At 40.6% G+C, this 19,894-nt stretch overlaps 3 protein-coding genes across 3 annotated transcripts; all 3 read right to left on the bottom strand.

Annotated features, from left to right (window-relative positions):
* On the bottom strand, positions 1-5,080 carry zgc:136472 (uncharacterized protein LOC678514 homolog). Its single transcript, XM_056366614.1, has 11 exons — positions 4,795-5,080; positions 4,406-4,606; positions 3,877-4,001; positions 3,652-3,789; positions 3,082-3,189; positions 2,265-2,390; positions 1,834-2,031; positions 1,618-1,738; positions 753-934; positions 367-456; positions 1-254 (listed from the first exon to the last, which is right to left on the bottom strand). Exons 1-11 carry the CDS (start codon positions 4,973-4,975, stop codon positions 171-173), a joined length of 1,554 nt encoding a protein of 517 aa, XP_056222589.1. The 5' UTR covers positions 4,976-5,080; the 3' UTR covers positions 1-170.
* A 273-nt stretch (positions 5,081-5,353) lies between these two features.
* On the bottom strand, positions 5,354-11,116 carry si:dkeyp-75b4.8 (lipopolysaccharide-induced tumor necrosis factor-alpha factor homolog). Its single transcript, XM_056366630.1, has 5 exons — positions 11,058-11,116; positions 9,458-9,614; positions 8,000-8,095; positions 7,655-7,862; positions 5,354-7,451 (listed from the first exon to the last, which is right to left on the bottom strand). Exons 2-5 carry the CDS (start codon positions 9,594-9,596, stop codon positions 7,346-7,348), a joined length of 549 nt encoding a protein of 182 aa, XP_056222605.1. The 5' UTR covers positions 9,597-9,614; positions 11,058-11,116; the 3' UTR covers positions 5,354-7,345.
* A 1,647-nt stretch (positions 11,117-12,763) lies between these two features.
* On the bottom strand, positions 12,764-19,253 carry pdia2 (protein disulfide isomerase family A, member 2). Its single transcript, XM_056366599.1, has 11 exons — positions 18,864-19,253; positions 17,926-18,132; positions 16,590-16,723; positions 16,360-16,497; positions 15,595-15,711; positions 15,350-15,475; positions 15,023-15,217; positions 14,271-14,391; positions 13,832-14,010; positions 13,543-13,731; positions 12,764-13,453 (listed from the first exon to the last, which is right to left on the bottom strand). Exons 1-11 carry the CDS (start codon positions 19,147-19,149, stop codon positions 13,406-13,408), a joined length of 1,740 nt encoding a protein of 579 aa, XP_056222574.1. The 5' UTR covers positions 19,150-19,253; the 3' UTR covers positions 12,764-13,405.
* Positions 19,254-19,894: the final 641 nt, after the last annotated feature.

The raw sequence follows: 19,894 nt of genomic DNA, 5'->3' as shown, positions 1-19,894 counted from the left end.
TCAGAGTTTTTAACTGAAGACTTTATTGGATTTGATTGGACAGGTGTTGAATGTTGGTTGAGTAGATAAAACCAGATCCATGTTTGGAAAGGAGTGACTAAAAGGTATGACACACACACACACACACACACACACACACACACACACACACTACTTTCTTTGTTATTGCATTAAAGCTCGTCTTTGGTTTGGTTGGCTTTTTTGGCCTCTTCAGCTTTTATGGTCTCGATGTACTTCCTCCTGTCTTCATCCTCCTGGAGACGCAAAGGAAAGAAGTTTATTTTTAACACAGAGAAAATGGAAGACATCAAACATACACAGTCACATCAAGCTCAAACCGGAGCACTAGTGAGAAAGATGATTTACCTTAACTCTGTCTTTTTTGGCTTTTCCCATCTCTTTATCTACAAACTTTACCAGGTCCTTCAACTTCCTTTTTCCAGTGTAAACCAGCATCTGATGGAAATGCAGATCACATACTGAACATTAACAACCTCTATAGATGTACAATTTGTCACACAAAGTAAAGATAACGCATGTAATCCAATATTTTTCAGCTTGTCATTGACATTTCTTAGTGAATACCACACAGTTAAATATATCGCATTTTATATGCATCCTCATTAATATAATGTTATAGCATAATAGTTTTTAAACAGCTATATCATTAACAGTACTTGGATTTTGTTGATGATAAATGGTTAAGCTAAGTTAAGACACAAACACATAATTGCTCCAGGGATGCTTCATACCCTTTCAGCATACAGAGCAGGAAACAGGCAGAGTGATGGGTAAGATCCCTTCATCGACATGTTAATGTCATTGGCTGAGGCATCGATGCGAGCGACAACCACGTCCCCTCGCTCCTTTAAGGCCTCGGCCAGTTCCTCCCACAGCGGGAACAGAGCGCGGGACTCTTGACTGTAGGGCAGATCTGAAGTACAAACAATAAGTACAAATAGTACAAATTACAAATTAATTAATTAATATTTACTCTTCTTTTAGCACAGGTTCTTACATGCTCCTGTGTGTTCACCAGATACAGCTAACATTGTTTTTTGGTGATGGACAGGTAGCTTTTCTGCCTTTTGCTTCTGGAGTGGTGTTAATGAAAGCAGTTGCAGGCTGTTAGAGCAAAACAATCAGACACTAAGGCTCTCCGCCGAGGGGAACTGCAGAGCTGGGTGATAATTCTGGGTGATACCAATAAAGCCAATAAAACAGGCTGGACATATCCTCAGTGTCTACAATCATGTTAGTGAGTACAAGTAACAACAAGGAGAAAATATTAAAAACGAGGCTAGAAAGCAATGAGGACACAAAATAAACAACTGCAGGAAGACAGAATATAGCCTGAGAACTGAGAGCGGTTGAACTACCAAGTAAGAATGGATTTGTTGATTTCAAAATTACATGTAGTCACCAGTTTGGCTGAAGAGTGAACATCGTTTAGACATCTAGGCTACATTTAACCCTTGTTTAAACATAATTTGTGACTGAAACCACAAGTTCTAACCTGTTTTACTCTAAAATACAGTCTTAAATAAAGTCTTCACCTGTAAATGAACAAATCCATGCTCACTGGTCAGACTGTATTTGGAAAATGTGTTTACGTACAGAACAGGACAAAAACTGTCTTGTCGGGGTTAAAGGCAACTTTCTCCAGAGTCATTCCCACCAGCTCCTTCACCGGCTTTTTGTCCCATCCCTGAGGTATCGGCTCACTCTGCATCTTAGGCTGTAACATCAACATGCACAGAAACACATTACACACATCAGGACGATCTGTCATCCCAGCTTGTGTTTTGTATCTGGGTGAAAGTGTAAAGTTACCTTAGCTTTGCCCTCCAGATAGGACTGACAGAATTGTTTTATGTTCCCTACATCCAGAGTGTCAGAGGGCAGGTGATAGGTCACATGGTCTGTCAGGTTGACCAATCGGATGAGAGGAGCCTCAAAATCTCGTACTCGGAAGTATTCCATCAGCCTGCCATTACGAGGCTCATCCACGTTCACCCACACAAACAAAATCTGACCATACACACACACACAGACACACACACACACACACACACACACACACACACACACACACACACACACACACACACACACACACACACACACACACAGAGGTGAAGTACTAGAACGGCTTGGGGTAAAATTATTCTAATACTATATGTGCTGCAGTGCTGTGTACGTGTGTGTGTGTGTGTGTGTGTGTGTGTGTGTGTGTGTGTGTGTGTGAATGTGTGTGTGTATACCTTCAATCTGAATGCCTCTGCAGCATTGTTAAAGGCAGAGTGGATCTCTTCGAAGTCTGCAGAGCTTTTGTTAACAAACAGGAGGGCGTGGTTTAACACAGGTGAGGCTAAGATCTGAGTGGCTGTCTGAAAGAGATGGAATAACTAATATTCATATACTCACTTCACATCATAGACTGCATATAAAGATATTATAAATCATACACAGTGCATGAATCTATATGTCTTGTGTTTACTGCTATCGTGGTTCTCTACATAGTGACAGTAAGAGAAAGACTGGCACTGTTACTTCTTATTTCATTAAAATATGAAAAAAAAATCATCAGTCAATCATTGTGAATATGAAAAAGTTTGGGAACCCTACTAAATCAGCACTCAGTAACCTTTAAGCATGGGGATGTAAATACTGGAGCAGCCAGTGGCACAGGAAACTTTACGCAGATGGAGGGAAGAATGAATTCCACTAAACATCAGAAATGATTCTGGATGCAAATGTCCTGCAGTGAGTCAAGAAACTGAAACTGAAAAGAGGATCGCTTCTACGACAGGACAATGAGCAAATTCATACAGCAAAATCCAGTGAACTACTTCAAGTAACACAAGCTTTTGGAACAACAGTCACAGTTCCCTGACTTGAACAGCATTTAAAATTATGTGGGTAGCAGCCTAACTATATCTCAGAACTCAGATCTGCAAGAAAGAGTGAATGAAAATTCCTAGTCAAACGATCCCAGTGAATTTAAACACAAAAAAGCATAAAAGTATCATTGCCCTGCAGCAGAGCAGTTACAGTGTGTGTGTGGATCTATTACTCAACCTTTCCGGTGTACTCAGTGGCTGGGTCCATCTGGTAGACAGTGATAAAGACGATCAGCTCCTCTTTAGATGTCTGAGGCATCATTTTATAAGCCTGGATGAGTTTAGACTGCAGCAGACACGCACATGCACATGCACACACACGCACACACACACACACACACACACACACACACACACACACACACACACACACACACACACACAGGCAAACAGACAGATGATAATACACAGGTATGAGTGCAATGAACTACTAGTGTTGAACGACTTGATACAGTCATGTATGTGTCTCATGAAACTTTCCCGCGGCCTTTAACAAACTCTGAATGCCTTTTTAATAATTAAAATAATTGGGAGATAAATCAAGAATGAAAATAATCATTAGTTGCAGAACTCTATATTACTCTATATTATTATTCAGATGATCAATAGTTTTACATCTTCCTGTGTGTTTTCTATTGCTACCTTAGTCTTTCTACTGTATTACTACTTTCAAAGGTTCATATTTGTGTGTGTGTGTGTGTGTGTGTGTGTGTGTGTGTGTGTGTGTGTGTGTGTGTGTGTAAAGTACCTTTTTGAGCAGCAGGACAACATCATGTGTGAGGCCATATTTACTGATAACTTCATTGTTCTGTGTCACAACGAAGTTAACATCAGGTAGGTCGACAGCTGCAGAGTAGAATATCTGGGCATACTCTTGGTCCAGCTCCTACACACACACACACACACACACACATTGTTGTACAAAGTCACAAAAATAGGGAGAGGAAAGGCGCATCAAATAGCTGGTTTTCACCTTAAAAAATCCAACCACTGTCAGCTCATCTGAGGCTTCTGATTGGCTAAGATCTGTGATGAGATCAGCGGCAGACCCTGCCCGCCGCTTCAGCCAGGTCAAGATGGAGGCTGAGCTGTGAGGAACTGAATCACATAAACAAATACTTTTCACTTTCAATATTTAATCCAACCAAAATAATATTCAACAGCTCAGTTAAAACATTTCATATTGGTTTTCCTCCAAAGAATTTAGGTCTGTCTGTTATCTGTGGAGCCAGAGACGATCAGTTTAGCTTAGCATAAAGCCAGAGGAAAACGCTAGCCTTGCTCTCTCTAAATGTGAAGAAATCTGTCTCTTCTTTCTCTTTTTCAGAATGAAATACATTTAGGAAAATACCAGTGGACAACCCCAGACATTTAAATAGCTTGACAAATTCCAACTGTCAGAAACCAGATGACTTTAACTTTAGGGTTTTTTAGCTCTTTAGCAAATAATAAATCACAGTTACAATTGTGTAAACGATATACCAGTTGTCACTTGCACGTACAAGGGCAGGGTACAGGGTTTTGTTTATCTCCAGCGAGGTACAGCCTGATTGTCGGGGGACCTGTGGCATTGAGATCTTTAGCCAGGTCTTTTTCCTTTGTCACATCAACGACTGCCAGTTTGACCTCTGACTCCTGAAGCTTTGCAGCAGCACCTTCGAAAGCTGCTGATACACGATTTCCTTCTCCAGAGAGAGGAGCATCTACACAGAATGGAAACAAACACACACAGTAAGTATGAATAAATAAGGTAGTATAAATGAGGAATGTCATGAATATGCTGCAGTGTGAGGTGGTTGTTTGGCTTTGAGGCAGCCCGGAGACACTCACAAACCATTTAATCACTCTAATGTTGTCATTTTTAATAAACGAGCCTTGGTGTGTAACTTACAGAAATGCACCAGGAGCTGCTTGTATTTTCTCAGTGCCCTGTTGAAATTTCCCTTTTTCAGCTGCAAAACTCCATCTTTCTCGGGGAGAGATTTTTCTCCTTGTCGGTCTTGCTGTGTGTCAGCGGCGACAAACACACAGAGACAGAAGGCCGTCACCCCCAGCAGCAACAGTCTCCTCATGACGGTTCACCCACAATCTGACAAATTGAACACTGGAACAAGCTTGACGGGAAGGTATGAAGGGAGTGGTGAAAGGAAGGTCTGATTTGTGTGTATGTGTGTGTATATGTGTGTGTATCAGTGCTGAGCTGGTAGTTGTGAATGCTTTTGTTATCTGCCGACTAGACCCACCAGTCTGTAGCTGATTAACTTTCCTATCTAAGCCCTGCTGTATCTCTGCTATTGGCTGCTGTTCATATCAAGTATATCACTAATATCTAAATGCCCTTTGCCTAACACTGCTAGTCTCAACAAGGTCAAAATGGAAGCACAAACGAATGCAAACACTCATGAAACACATACACATATGCAACATAAGCAGCATAATTCACCCACTGGTGCACATGTTAGAAAAATACAAGTGCACACCTTTGTCAGAGTAACCAAGACCCCTTTTTATTTCCTGATAGATCATGATAGAATGATAAATAATAACATGTTTAACACATAACACATTTTGATTTAACAAAAAAAAAAACGGCATGGTGTGTCATTACAGCGACGGGTAAAGAACATTAATTAATGGGTCATTGCATTGTAGTTAAGAGACTCAGCAGTACAGGCACTATACTATATGCTTCATCTTCAACCTTCGGCCTGTTTTCCACACCAGGAATTCACAGCAGGTTTAATCACAGTAAAGGAACTATTGAAGGCATAGTTCAACATTTTGAGAGATAAGCTTATTTGTTTTCTCGCCCACAGTTAGGTGAGAAGATTGATACCATACTCTCATGCATTATCTGTCTGGTAAATTAGAAGCTACTGATAGGAGACGGTTAGCTTAGCATTGAGACTGCTAGCCTGGCTCTGTCAATGGGTTACGGTTCATATTTAACAGACAGATAGAGTTCATGAATCTGGTATCTTCTCAACAAGACACACATTTGTAAAGATCTACGCACACACTGTCTCTCTCTGTGTAACATCTATAATAACATTTTATCTTTGAAAAGTAATTTTAAAAGTAATGCAAAGACAAAAAGGCAAATTTATGACATGGAAGTAAATTTGAAAAACTAAAAAATATAGAATATAATCAGCTTCAATGACAGGGTTAAAATTGTACAGTCGGTGTTCATCACAGTAAAAACTTTTTAACACCATTTTTTGTTTCTTGTGATAATAATTCATAATTCATAACTGTTTTCATAATAAAATTACAATTCAAGATATAAGCCTTCTACGGTGTGTGCGGAATTTACTTGTCCTGTGTCTGTATTAAAAGTTCTGTCAATGAGTTTGAGAAGCTGCAGGGTCCAATCACTGTGATTTCATTTTGTAATTTTTTATTTTGTTTTGCTCTTGGGACAAAATATTTCTGAACATTTGGATCACAGATTGTACCTTGACGACTCTGCACAACCACACAGGTGTTTTCACTCACTGTCTGATGAGACGTGCTCAGATTGAAGCTGGGTGGAGCTTTATGCTGGAATTACCTCAGCTCACTCCCATGTAGGCTGCTACCAAGAGTGTTAATGGTGTAATTTGTCTGTGCACACCCACATCCAGTCCTGAGCAGAGGTCTAATCAGAATAACTCAAACCACCTGTGTGGGGTTAGCATGGGTGTGCAGTTTTCTAATAGGCTTTGTTTGGTTTAACAAAGAAAAACATGTCTGGCATTCATACCTGGACAAGTTTCCCCCATGTCATTGCAGTCAGTAAACATTAGCATTAGCTATATCTGTAGAAGAAAAAGAGAAATAACAAAGATTTTATTTGCTTATTTAAATATGGAAACTAATAATCATTACAATGCATGAAAAACAAAAACAGAACGACAAATTAAGTCCCTGGACTGGACATCATCTTGTTTGTGATAAGTGTCCTCTCAGTCTCAAATTAAAACCCCACCCACCCTTATAATAAATCCGTACAAAAGATCAAAAAGTGCAAAAAGTGTCTTTGCTTAGTTTCATACTACATATGTTACAAATGCTTGTGTGCTTCTGAAGAATGTCTTAAAATGTTCAAAACTGTAAACTACGGAGATGAAATTCACAATTAAAAATTCAATATTTTAAGTAAATGTGACAAGTATCTACAGCAGAAAAAATATTCTGTGAAAATATTCACAGAAACTTCTCAAATCTTCTCATAATCCACTTCTCCTCTGTCCATCCTTACGCTCAGTATGTACTCTGTTATATATTAAACACTTATAATCACTTAAATACACTCTGTTTCCCCCTGTAGCTTGTAGAGTGAGCTGCGCACATTCCTAGCTCATGACAAACTATTTACCCACGATGTGACAAACGCAGTAGAGTGTTGGAAGATTTTGGGTGGACTGAGGACAGCAGGAGGATTATCCATCCTGACGGCGTCATCTTGTGTATACGTGCAGATGGTTTCCACACCGTGGGCAGGAGTGATGTGCATCTTGTAGTCCACGTACCATGAATGGGATCAGACAGAAACCACAGATCAACCTGAAACGCACACACACACACACACACACGCGCACACACACACACACACACACACACACACACACACACACACACACACACACACACGCACACACGCAGAATACATAGTTTAAGTTTTGTTGGGCTGTAACACTCTGACATTAAATAGGCTACTGTGTGTGTGTGTGTGTGTGTGCGCGTTTGTGTGTATTAGCGTGTCTCACCCCATCAATGTGAGAAGTACACACAGACACCAGGCAGCCCTCCCAGGCAGGTATATGACTTTAGTGGTGACAGTGTGGTGGCAGTGTGGGCAGCAGACCAAAGCAGGGCTGTCTCTCAGACATGTCACTAAGATAGGAACAGGCGTCGGCTGGGTCACAACTACTACTGGCTGAGTTTGTCTGCCGTTGAGAGCCGACCTTACACCGACTGGTTCACAGGGAGGACGCAGGGAGATATCAGAGGGAAGTAAGGACAAGGAGGGAAGCAAAAGAAATAATATTCTCACCTGCTCATTTGGATTATATTTGTTATTGAGAGCAACAATTACATCATAGTCCTTATACCTTGTGTATGTGGATGGATTACGTTGTCAGTGTTTTGGGGAGGTGAGGTCACAGCAGCTGGCACAGAGGGTGGAAATGGATCCGGCTGGATTGTAACTAGTAAAAGAAAAAAAAAACTTAACTCAGGCTACTTTACTTAGATTTGTAAACACACGTTTTTCTCTATGCGTAGACCCCAAACTTGGGCTTTACCCAAATCGCCTGCAGAATGTATGAATGTCAGAACGCTGGCTTTGCGTTTCACTGCGGACGAGGAAAACAGAGATTTTTAAAAACAATAACATAAGCTGCCCAGGGAGGATCGAGTACGGGGGACCAGTAAAGTTAAAGAGTACAACCTTTACTCACCTTTAACTTTCTCTGAGATCATTCATTTTAAATGCCTGTATACAGAACAGACACATACACAGCAGAACTGTTGACATGAACCTGTATGTATTTATGTTGATTATGTCAAGGAAACACTGCTACCGTGAAATAATGATATGGCCAACCAGATGTCTGTCCCACTGCTTACCGGATGTTGTGCTGTGATGCACAATTTTGTTGTTTGGCACCTGAAAAGAGCGCGGGGAAGAGGAGATTTGGCCAGTTTGAAGTTTTTCAGGTGTTAAACTGTGGACAGATGTCTCTACAAAAAACAACCTGAAAATGCAAATGTGGATGCAAAATGATGTGTGCCCTCACTGGTGCTTCATGCATGTTTCCCTAAAGATCTCCATCCTATTAACAACAGCAAACAGCTAAATGTTTTCCTTGTCATTCCTCTTTCAAGTTGATAAATTACAAAACAACAACATCAGTAAGCATGTAGTCAGAAGTGGGACAGACAACCTGCTTATTTCGCTCAATTTCAACTCTTTAAAACTCCTTTTTGGCTCCTCCTGCTCACTGTAATCACCTATAATGGGACTCACCAATAAGTACTTTAATTTGGTCAGATTCAAAATTTATTGTCGTCCTTTACAAATAGTTCTGTTTCAGTTGTCAGAATAGAGACAGCGACCTGTAATGCAGGTGAACAGTATTTTGTACATGGAGGTGTCAAAAAAATCTCTATTTTATGAAGTCATCTGACAAACTGAACATAAATACAGTTAATGACAACAGCTACACGGTGGAATCAGCTGTACTGACATTTAAATTAGTGATTGTGGAGGACATTAGAGGCGATGAAGCTGGCTTCTTTACTTACTGTCTGTGCAGGCTCACCTCATTGTTTTGTAAAAACTCTGTTTTTTAATCTACACTAAAAGACGAAACAAGCATTTTCAGATTTTTCCATTCCGTATATTGTTTGCAGAAAGCCTCCCTGATGGATTTATGTGGACAAAGGGCCAAATCAGAGAGAAAAAGATGACTCCTCTCTTAGTGTGGATGGATTCTCATCGGTGGCTGATGAGCCGTGAGGGGAAATGGGGAAATGGGGAAAGAGAGAGCAATGAGCTGTTATCTCACCTGCTTCTCCATAGGTGGGGGGAGGCGTTGCGGGAGAGGAGAGGGAGGCGTCGTAGGAAGGGGGAGGTGGGATGTTTAATCCTTCTGTGGTCAGAGTTGGAGGGTGGAGACTGGCCTCTTCATACGAAGGAGGCTCCATCAGGAGTGAAACAGGACGCTGGTGAGAAAAAGGAGGATGAAGATGAAGTCAGATGTCATTGACACGCACAGAGAGCAGTTTAAACATGTGCCTTCTGAACACAAAGCTAAAGTTCATTTGGTTCTTCTAAATTAAAGGCTTTTTTCATGGAATACCCTGAACACATGAAGAGACAGACGACACTGAGACACGGGTACCGAGGAGAACTGGTGCTCTTTCAAAGGCAAAGATTTGATTAAGTCTTTTTTTCTGTTTAGTTCAATTTGTATGAAGTTGATTGATAGGTAAAAACTCGTCATGGCTTTATCTTTTGAAAGTTTCCCCAATTTACGTGAAGTGTCTAAAATTCTTCACAGTTCTGTATTTCCTGTAAATTAAAGAATCTGAGAAGGAAAAATCGCTCTTTGGTCAAAATGCTCACGGCTCATGTTTAAGGTTTCCCAAGCAAGAAAGATTTGGAAACACTGATTTAGATCCAGCTGCATGACCAAGCGCCTCTGTGTCAGATTCAAACATCTGCGATAGTATCAAAAATGTCAGTGTCATAACAGTCACATACCGGGAATGAGAGAAACACGTTTCACTTTCAAAGATGCTAAAATTACATAATAAAAAAAAAGGCCTATGCATAGCGGTTTAACACTGCATGATATGACAAATATGTACTACAGGATGTTTTTGTCCTGAGCCACAGAACTACTGCACTAACTTGAATGAAAATAATCTGCCACGTGATTGTCCATTCATCACATTATGTAGTTTTATGAAAATCTGTATTCAGTTGCTGATGGAAATTGCTTTCTTCATGACATAACATTTTCCAGTGAGTGGTGTAAATGAAGTGTAGCCTACTGTACTAGTAGAAAGACAAAGTAGAGCTCCTGTACTACTTTACACAGTGTGTGACGGCACATATTTCATTATCAAAGTTAATCGATCCAAACATTTGGGCTGTTTACTGTCCAGAGCACAAAATAAACATACATATCAAAAGAATAGATTTAGGGTTTACATATATTCAAAATTATTTTTTAATATATTTACCATTTTAAATATGTCACACACTCACTGTCAGCTTATTACAGTTCAGATGGCCAGTTAAACACTTAGCATGAGTTCAAAACAACACAGTCAATACAGTATGTATCACTAAACACACAAATAATCCTAAATCGTGCTCCTCCACTTCACAAGAAGTGTTTTCATGCCAACATGTCACCGAACACCAGCTGTATCAGTCATTAAACACGCCTGCTGAATGCAGCCAAGTCATTGTGGCTCACATGGGACGTTACTCTTATGTAAACAACATACATCCAAGCCCTGGTATCTGATCCAAACGGGCACAAACCGGCCTCCACCACACACAAACCCCAAATACCGCCTGCAAAGAGTAACACATGTCGTCCCTCGCCAATTAAAGGGTGTGATGTGTGAGATATTGTCGAGCAGTGGTCTTACCTTATGGACAAACAAGGAAGCTCGGCTGCCAGGAGGAAACACGTACCATGTTGGTGACAGCCGTGACATCACAGCCTGTTGAACCCGTTTTCCTCTGGAATTTGAAACATTTTGTTTCCCACAGAGCGCAGACCAACCCTCTTTACCTGTTTCCCTCACAGGAGTTTACAATCTTACCTGCTTCCTACATGCAAACTCATTCTCTGGCAGCTCATTTTCAGTGCCATGACCAAAACATAATATACTTTGCAGTTTATGCATCTATCTATTTGTGAAAAGGTACCTCACAGATAAACATTGTTACATACAGACAAGTAATGCAACAGATTTAATGTATAGATTCGCAGTCTCGACTCCCCTGTTAGGCTTTTAAATCGAGGTTAAAAGATTCAAACAAATAAATCAGCATAAAAACAACAGCAACAACTGTACACCTGCTTATTCACACAGGTCTCCAATCAGCCAATCACGTGGCAGCAATGCAATGTATACACTCAGGCAGATACAGGTCAGGAGCTTCAGTTAATGTTCACATCAAACACCAGAGTGGAGATAAATGTGATCTCAGTGACTTTGACATGTGGTATGATCTCCTGGGAGTCAGTCTCTAGAGTTTTTACTCAGTAAGGTGTGAAAAACAAACAAACAAACAAAAAAACATCCAGTGAGCAGCAGCTCTGTGGGCAGAAACATCTTGTTGATAAGAAAGGTCAGAGGAGAATGACACAAAGGTTACGGTAACTCAGATAACAGCTACTTACAACTGTGGTGGGTGGAAAAGCATCTCAGAATGAACAACACGTCAAACCTTGAGGCGGATGAGCTACAACAGCAGAAGACCACGTCCACTCCTGTCAGACAAGAACAGAAACGTGAGGCTGCAGTGGGCACAGACTCACCACAACTGGACAGTATAATGAGGCACGTACGCGGATGGAAGTGTCAGAATTTGGCGTCAACGACATGAACTGACACACTTTGGGCACTTAATACCAATCAATCATGGTTTGAATGTCACAGCCTGTCTTGAGTATTGTTGCTGACCATGTGCTTCCATCTATGGCCACAATCTACCATTTTCTAACGGCTACATCCAGCATGACTGTCGTCCCCAAAACACCATCTAAATCCAACATAAAACCTTTGGGATGTAGAAGAATGGGAGATCAGCAGCATGAATGTGCAGCTGACAAATCTGCAGACATGATGTGATGCAGTATGAATATGCAGTAATCACTATGTATGCACAGTAGAAGCTGTGCACCCAATAATACACAATAAATCACAATAAATCCTCATGAAGGTTTTTAATGTTCAGTTTATTTTTTCAGTTTGCATTTTAAATCATAGTGTTTTTGTTATTTAGCCTACGCTCAGTTATGGAAGTGGGGTGGACAAAATAATAGACATATCTGTGGTATAATAACCCCCACAACCCTCTTTAGTACTTATTAGCAATATATAGACATATGTCAACATCTGCTTGATGGACTGGCATTAAATCACAGACAATAAGTCCTGATGACCTTGGTGATCCCCTGACTTTTCATCTAATGCCACCAAAACATTTTGATTGAAATATCACATCATAATACCAACTGCTGGCTGGATTAACATCAGATTTTTCCTCTCAGACATTCATGGTGTGCAGAGGAATATTTAAAAAAAAACTTCAATACCTTGACCTTTCATATATTGCCATAAACTAAGAAGGTAAGCGTTATACTGAACCGTCTAAACATTAACACAGTAGCATGATCACTGTAAGCGCGTTAGCATGCTGTGCTTCAGTACGTCCTCACAGAGAAGAGAGACACTCAGTCTTATCAGCTGGTACCTTGGTGTTATTTCTATCTACTGTGTCTTCTCATCTCAGTATGTTCCACAATATGTTCTTAGGAAATGTAGTCCATCGTTATTTATGTCCGTCTGTCTTCACGATGTCACTCAGGAATGAAAAACATGACTGTTTCTATCTTTCAATCTGCTTTCTTCCTTCCGTTCTTCCTTCCTTCCGTTCTTTCTTTCTTTCTTTCTTTCTTTCTTTCTTTGAGACTCTTCTCTCAACATGTTGACTGATAAATGCATCTTGTACTGTAACGATATGGTGCAGGATTTTTAACTACTTTTCTAACCTATAAATGGCTTTAACTGCTTCATGAGACATTTAAATATTTATAGAAAAAAGAGTTTTGAATCAAATCAAGTATTAACACAAACCTAAACAGGGTTTAAAGCTAATTCAAAATAGTCATGAGTGCACAACACTTTTAAACCCAATTTAATTTTATTAAGAAAAAAAAGAAAGACACTAGGTTGATTCTGATTGGCTGGAAACCGAAGTGATATCACAGCTCATCTTTAGATGTTGTGTTGGTCGCAGACTCGTCAGTTTCCTGAAACAGAGAAAAATAAATGGATGGAAGAGCGGTGAGTGGAGCAGAGCTATCTTCAAAAAATAAAACGTAACAGTAAAAATACAAACCTTGCTGTCATCACCGGTGTCGTCACCGTCCTTAGCATCATCATCATCTTCCTTGTCTTCCTCTTCATCCTCTTCATCCTCATCTTCGTCATCTTCCTCCTCATCGCTTTCCTCCTTAGGCAACACTCCTCCATCATCCAGGAACTTAGACATCGTCTCCAGATCCCTTTTCCCAGTATAGTCAACCACCTGGCAGTGGCAGTAAGAAGCTCTTAATAAAATATCATGTGTGTGAGTTTGTGTGTGTGTGTGTATGTGTGTGTGTGTGTGTGTGTGTGTGTGTGTGTACCTCTTTGCCTGCAGTTGGGAAATATTTGAGCGTGGGGAATCCACGAATATCGAGAGACTCCACTTCGTTGGCTGTGGCATCCATCTTGGCTATGATAATGTCATCATGGTCTGCGTACTTTTCACCCAGCTGATCCCAGATGGGAGTCAGTTCCTTACAATGTCCACACCATGGAGCATCTACACACACACACACACACACACACACACACACACACACACACACACACACACGTAAAACATTTTATGAGTTTCAATGAGTTCAATGTAAATAAATGCCTTGAAGCACAACAACATTTCACAGCTGAAGTCAGGAGTTACTGATTTTTTATGAAAAAGCTTTGAATGAAAGTTTACTTGACAATAGATCGGATTTAATGATGTCAGAGTTTTTACAGTGCACATGTCACTCAAACTGAGGCAGACAGACTCAGACTTACAAAACTCCACAAAGACGTTTTTGGTCGGGTCCAGAGCCACAGACTCAAAGTTCTTCCCCACCAGGACTTTGACTGGTCCTTTGTTCCAGTCCTCTGGGATCTCTTCTGTGCGTAAGTAGGGCTGCACCACAAAACAATAACTAATTATTAGGGTTTAATTCAGTGGTGGAAGTGCAGCATACTTAAGTAAAAGTACCAATACCACAGTTTCAAAATACTCCATTACAAGTAAAAGTCCTGCATCCTACTTAAGTAATAGCACAGAAGCATTATCAACAAAAAGTATTTAGTTTAGAGTATCAAAGTAAAAGCAATCGTTCTCGAGTAAAACATTCCCTGTGTGGACTGTGAGATGATTAAAAACTAACTTCTGTTACAGAGCTTCTGCTTTTCTTATTTTGGACTCTTTGATTTTGTTGTGAAATTTTTTACATTAATTTAAAACATTTTTCTTTTAAATTAAACCATCTGGGAAGTTTCAAGAGGAAGTTACTCTTTAGCGGAACTGCTAACAACTCATAAATATCTGTGGCAAGAGGCCACGACTAGACACTGTTTTTTCCAACTTGCCACATTTCAAAATGGTTTTAAACCAGTGATATAATTCTTAATTATCATCATATGTTTTTGAAATGTAGCGAAGTACTTCCTGTACTACTGCCTAAAATTTGTACCTAAGCACAGTACTGGAGTTACTTTCCACCACTGGGTTTAATGTTGCTGAATATGAAACGTGTGTTTGTGTGTATTACCTTGGCAGTGCCATCAACAACCTCCTGGCACATCTGTCGCAAAGAATCTGCTGTGAGATCCCCGGCGGCGATGTTGAACTTCTTTCCTGTATCCATGTTTATGATGCGTGCAGTGGGGGTGTCGTTCTCGGACACGCCGAAGTATGTCAGCACATGAGACACGGCTGTTGTCACGTCAATTACAATGAACAACATCTGCATGAGACACAAACACACATACACATAAAAAAAACTGAAAATAAGGTTGAGTTTTAGGTCTTTTTATCACTAACTTACTTTCAAAGACACACACACCCACACACACACACACACACACCAAACTGTTACCTTGCCCTTGAACCCTTTGGCAACAGGCCTGGATTTTTCCACCAGGGCTGTCTGACTCTCCACTGTGGAGTTGATGAATAGCAGGCTGTGCAGGTGGATGCTGGAGGAGAAGATCTTTTCTGCAGTCTGAAAACACACACACACACACACACACACACACACACACATGCAGCATGATTTCAATATAATTTTACATTTGATTTTAGTTTTCTTGTAGTGTGTGTATGCATGTGTGTGTGTATTACCTCCTGTTTGAATGGGATGATCAGCTCCAGGCTGTTTTCATGGATGAACGTGGTCAGATTACTTTTGTCCAGCTTCCCTTCTTCTGACAATGTAAAGTCTGCTCTGCCGTCATCAAACTAGCAAACACACACACACACACGGGTTTGTTTTAGCGAACTTCACTAGACCACGACACTAATCTCCCAGACTATTCCAGTTCTGTAACAATTAACTGATCAACAAATTTGATCATTCCTGAATTGTTTAATTCAGTTATCAATAAAAAATACCAAACAGTTGCTGATCTCAGCTTCTCAGTTGTGAGAATTTTCTGCTTTTCTCTTCATTATATCATTGAAAATTCTTTATCTTCATATTTAAATGTTCAACAACAAAAAAACACACACACACACACACATGGAACAAGGACATGCAAAGAAATAATATGAAATAAAACAAACTTTAAATGAAATTTACCTGCAGGCGGATTATGAGACAACGAGCCTCTGGGTACAGACATGTAAAAGGCCTCCAACCCCACGTACATAGGATCCAGACACCCAGACTAACAATACAATACAATCTAATCCTTGTTCTTATTCTAAACTAAACCCTGAATCAAACTTCAAAAGAAGAGAATCTATACTGAACCTCAAATAGGAAAATACTGTATTTTACTGTGTCCAGGCACTAGATGGCAGCAAAGCTAACATCATGAATGTTCCCTAAACCTTTGCACTGCCTTCGTAACACATTGGACTCTGCTGCAGAATCAGTTCTCATACCTTTTTGAAGAGGACCACTGAGTTGGCTTTTACTTCATACTTCTGGAAAACCTCAGGAGTCGTTGTCGTGGCAAACTCTGTGTCAGTCGTATCGAAGGCAACTTCCTTGAACACCTTAGCCGCCTCACTCTCCAGACTCTGATATGAATAAAATCAAAATATAAATATAAATACAAATATATTTTCTGAGTTATAGGTAACACTGGGTAAATGAAAATGGATAAACGTACATCGAAGAATCCGACAACAGTGATGCTATGGGCATCGATGAACTGAGCTGCAGACTGTGCAGAGTCGAGGACTGCAGCACCAGGGCCTGTACGCCGCTTCAGCCATTGGATTATTCCCTCTGCTGACCTCTTGCCTGGGCACCACATACAAACACAAACAAGTGAAGTTGTGTCAAGGCATTTAAGAGTTGTTTCATCTGCTTTCACACACGATATAATACACAAGATGTAAGATTTGACAGGTTTACTGATAAAGCACTAAAGGTATATGTGTCTGAAAACAGCATTAACAATTGACATTTTGGGAAATGCCCTTATCTGCTTTCTTGATAAGGGTTAGATTGGAAAAAAAACACTCGTAGCTTAGCTCTGTAGCATAGCAGCAACTCTTAAAGCATAACATTAAATAACATAAACATTGTATCGCATGTTTACATCTTCTTCTCATGAGGACTGTTTTTTTTTTTGCTTATCATTTAATTCTTCTAGACATCAACAAATCAAAAATGGCCATAACCAAAAAAAAAAAGTTTAGGTTTTGGACAGAGCGAGGCTAGCTGCTTTTCTCTGTATGCTATCCCCTTATGCTAAGATAAGCTAATTATCGCCATACAGAACCAAAGTGAAACCACAACTTCCGGGTTTTGTTGGAGTTATAAAACCACATTCAAAATTCCATTGACATTTGTAATGACACCAATTACTAAAGATCAAGCCTTGGAGCAAAACCTTTCTCAGCAGTACACTGTGTGCTTGCTTCATATGTTTAAGGACGGTATAAGGTAGTTTTAAAAAGACGTATCTACTGTTGCTGCTTTTTAAAGGGAACCATAGTTTTATTGTGTGTGCTCAGAAAAGGTTCAATTTTCAAAGAAAACCCCAAGAACATGTTTAATTTTTTTAGAAAGAAATGTTGAATGGGGGATTGCATTGAGTTACAGAAGCACAATTATGACAAGCAAGAGCAAGAGTATTTCCAAAATGTTGAACTATCCTCTTCACAGAACGTTAAGATAAAAGGGAAAGAAAAGGTTGATTTCCACAGTCAAATATTAAAAATAGTTCAAAGACACAAAAACTGTTGATTAAATTAATGACAGTAAACAGGTTCAACAGTGAACAGGTGAGGTCAACACACACACACACACACACACACACACACACACACTCTCTCTAGGGTTAGACATGACTCATGACTGTTAGACTGACAGGACAGTCAGCCTTACTGATGACGTAGACACACGTGGTTGCTAGTGTAAAAAGCTGGACAGCAGTATGGCTTACAGTGGTGGAGGTGTGTGTGTGTGTGTGTGTGTGTGTGTGTGTGTGTGTGTACCAGTGTAGTCGATGGGCTGCTCGCGGTCTCCATTGATGAAGAGTTTCAGAGAGGGGAAGCCTCCGATCTCAAACTCTTCAGCCAGCTCCCTCTCCTCGGTGGCGTCCACTTTGGCCAAACGCATCGCGGACTCCTCCGCCTTCAGCTTCCCAGCAGCCTTTGCATACTGTGGCTCCAGCTGTTTACAGTGACCACACCAGGGAGCATCTGCACACACAAATGCAATTAGTTGATATCGCTCATGCTTTTGCAGCATGTGCAGAAGAGATACTGAAAACTGAGAGGGGTTTATTAACCAAAGCAGGCCTCTGTTCTGTCCAGTTCTTGTTGCTATCAGCAGCACATGTTCAGATATACATGGAAATAAGCTGCTGATAGCAACAGTGGCAGTTGGGCTCAGCCTTCATCCCCCTTTGCTGTTTTCCTTGCGATGACCTCTCCTCTGCTACTGCTGAGCTCATCTGTGGGAGAGTTGAACCAGGAGAACATCTGGACAGGAGGGACCACGTTCACGCACACGCATGTGCACATTTGTATGATAACACCTCGATACGCACGAAGGCTTGAATAGAAAGCGGTGGCGGAAAACTCAACGTTTAACATTTGACATTTTATACTGTGATAAAAATGCTGAACTCACGCACACATCCTTATTCCCAGAGCTTTCAGCCATATCCCACGGCCTTCTTCAGCTGAGTTTAGAACTTTTATCACAGTAATGTGCACCCAGGTTATCACTCTCAAAGAAGAGATCACATCTGCATGTCTTCTTTAAAAGAAATACACATCTGTATGACACAAAATCATCCTCAACATCTGTGGTCACTGATGTTATTTGTGCTAAAAAGCAACACAAATGTCTAAAACAGATGTGATTAACATCTTTATAGGACAAATAAAAAATGTAGTTCATACATATATGAATCATAACTACTTACAGAATTCCACCAGCACGTACTGATTCTCGCTGAGAGCTCTGGCAAAGTTGTTGATGTGCAGAACCATCACATCTTCCTCCTCCTCTATCTCTGTTGTTTTTTCTTTCTTTGGTGCCTCTTCGGTTTCCTCCTCCTCCTCCTCCGTCTCTACTGAAGTCTCCTCTGCTGTCTCCTTTGATGTCTCCTCTGACCTGTCCTGGTTTTCGTCTGCATCGTCGGCCTGGGCGCAGGAGGCCCACAGCAGCAGGCCCAGCAGGGTTATGGACAAAAGCGTGCGCGTCCTCATGTTGAGCTGCTCTGGGAACCTCCGCTCAGGTATGGGCACCTTCAATGCACGTGTCACTGAAAGTTAGTACCTTTATGTGTCTAATAGACAGAGTGTGTGTCGAAATGTTACTGGCTTTCCTGCTCATCCAATCAGGAGTTGCGCCTACAGGGGACTCTTTCCAGTTTGAACCAATCACGTGGTGCCCTGTATAGTCAGAAACTGGCTGATCGACTGTTGAGGCTTCAGGACTCATCACACATACACTTTTTAATCTGTCTTCCTCCCTTGTCACCATTTTATTGAAAGTTTTCCTCGTCCTGTTTCCTATAGAGCCCGTCACCTGACGGACGGCAGCAGTCCTCAAACCGTCACTTGTCTCTCTGGTCCTTATCAGACCCTCATTTACCTAAAAACCATGTGAGCACAGTAATTACATGAATTTCTAGCTCTCTCTTCTCCAGTCCTCTGTTTTATCTCACCATTTCTGTTTGCTTAAACTTTGGCAAACACTTTGACACACATCCCCCTCTCTCCCACTTCCTTTAAACTTTTCATTCACACTAACACAGAAGTTGCTTCAAGGTTGCAACATAAAATTCAGATTTCAGGGTTATTTGGAGATGATACTGTCGGCACAGTTAATGCATTGTCAGCAGGTTCATGGTGTGCATTAGTCAAGGGATGGTAATATAGTTTAGAGTCAGTTCACCTAAATTAAGGGGCGTCTGGTCAGGCAGATAGTGGTGGATTTTAATGTTTGTGC

The sequence above is a fragment of the Seriola aureovittata genome, chromosome 3 (genome assembly GCF_021018895.1).
Source record: "Seriola aureovittata isolate HTS-2021-v1 ecotype China chromosome 3, ASM2101889v1, whole genome shotgun sequence".
NCBI lineage: Eukaryota > Metazoa > Chordata > Actinopteri > Carangiformes > Carangidae > Seriola > Seriola aureovittata.
Note: the sequence above shows the minus strand (reverse complement) of the source record. Positions and strands in the feature narration are given on the sequence as shown.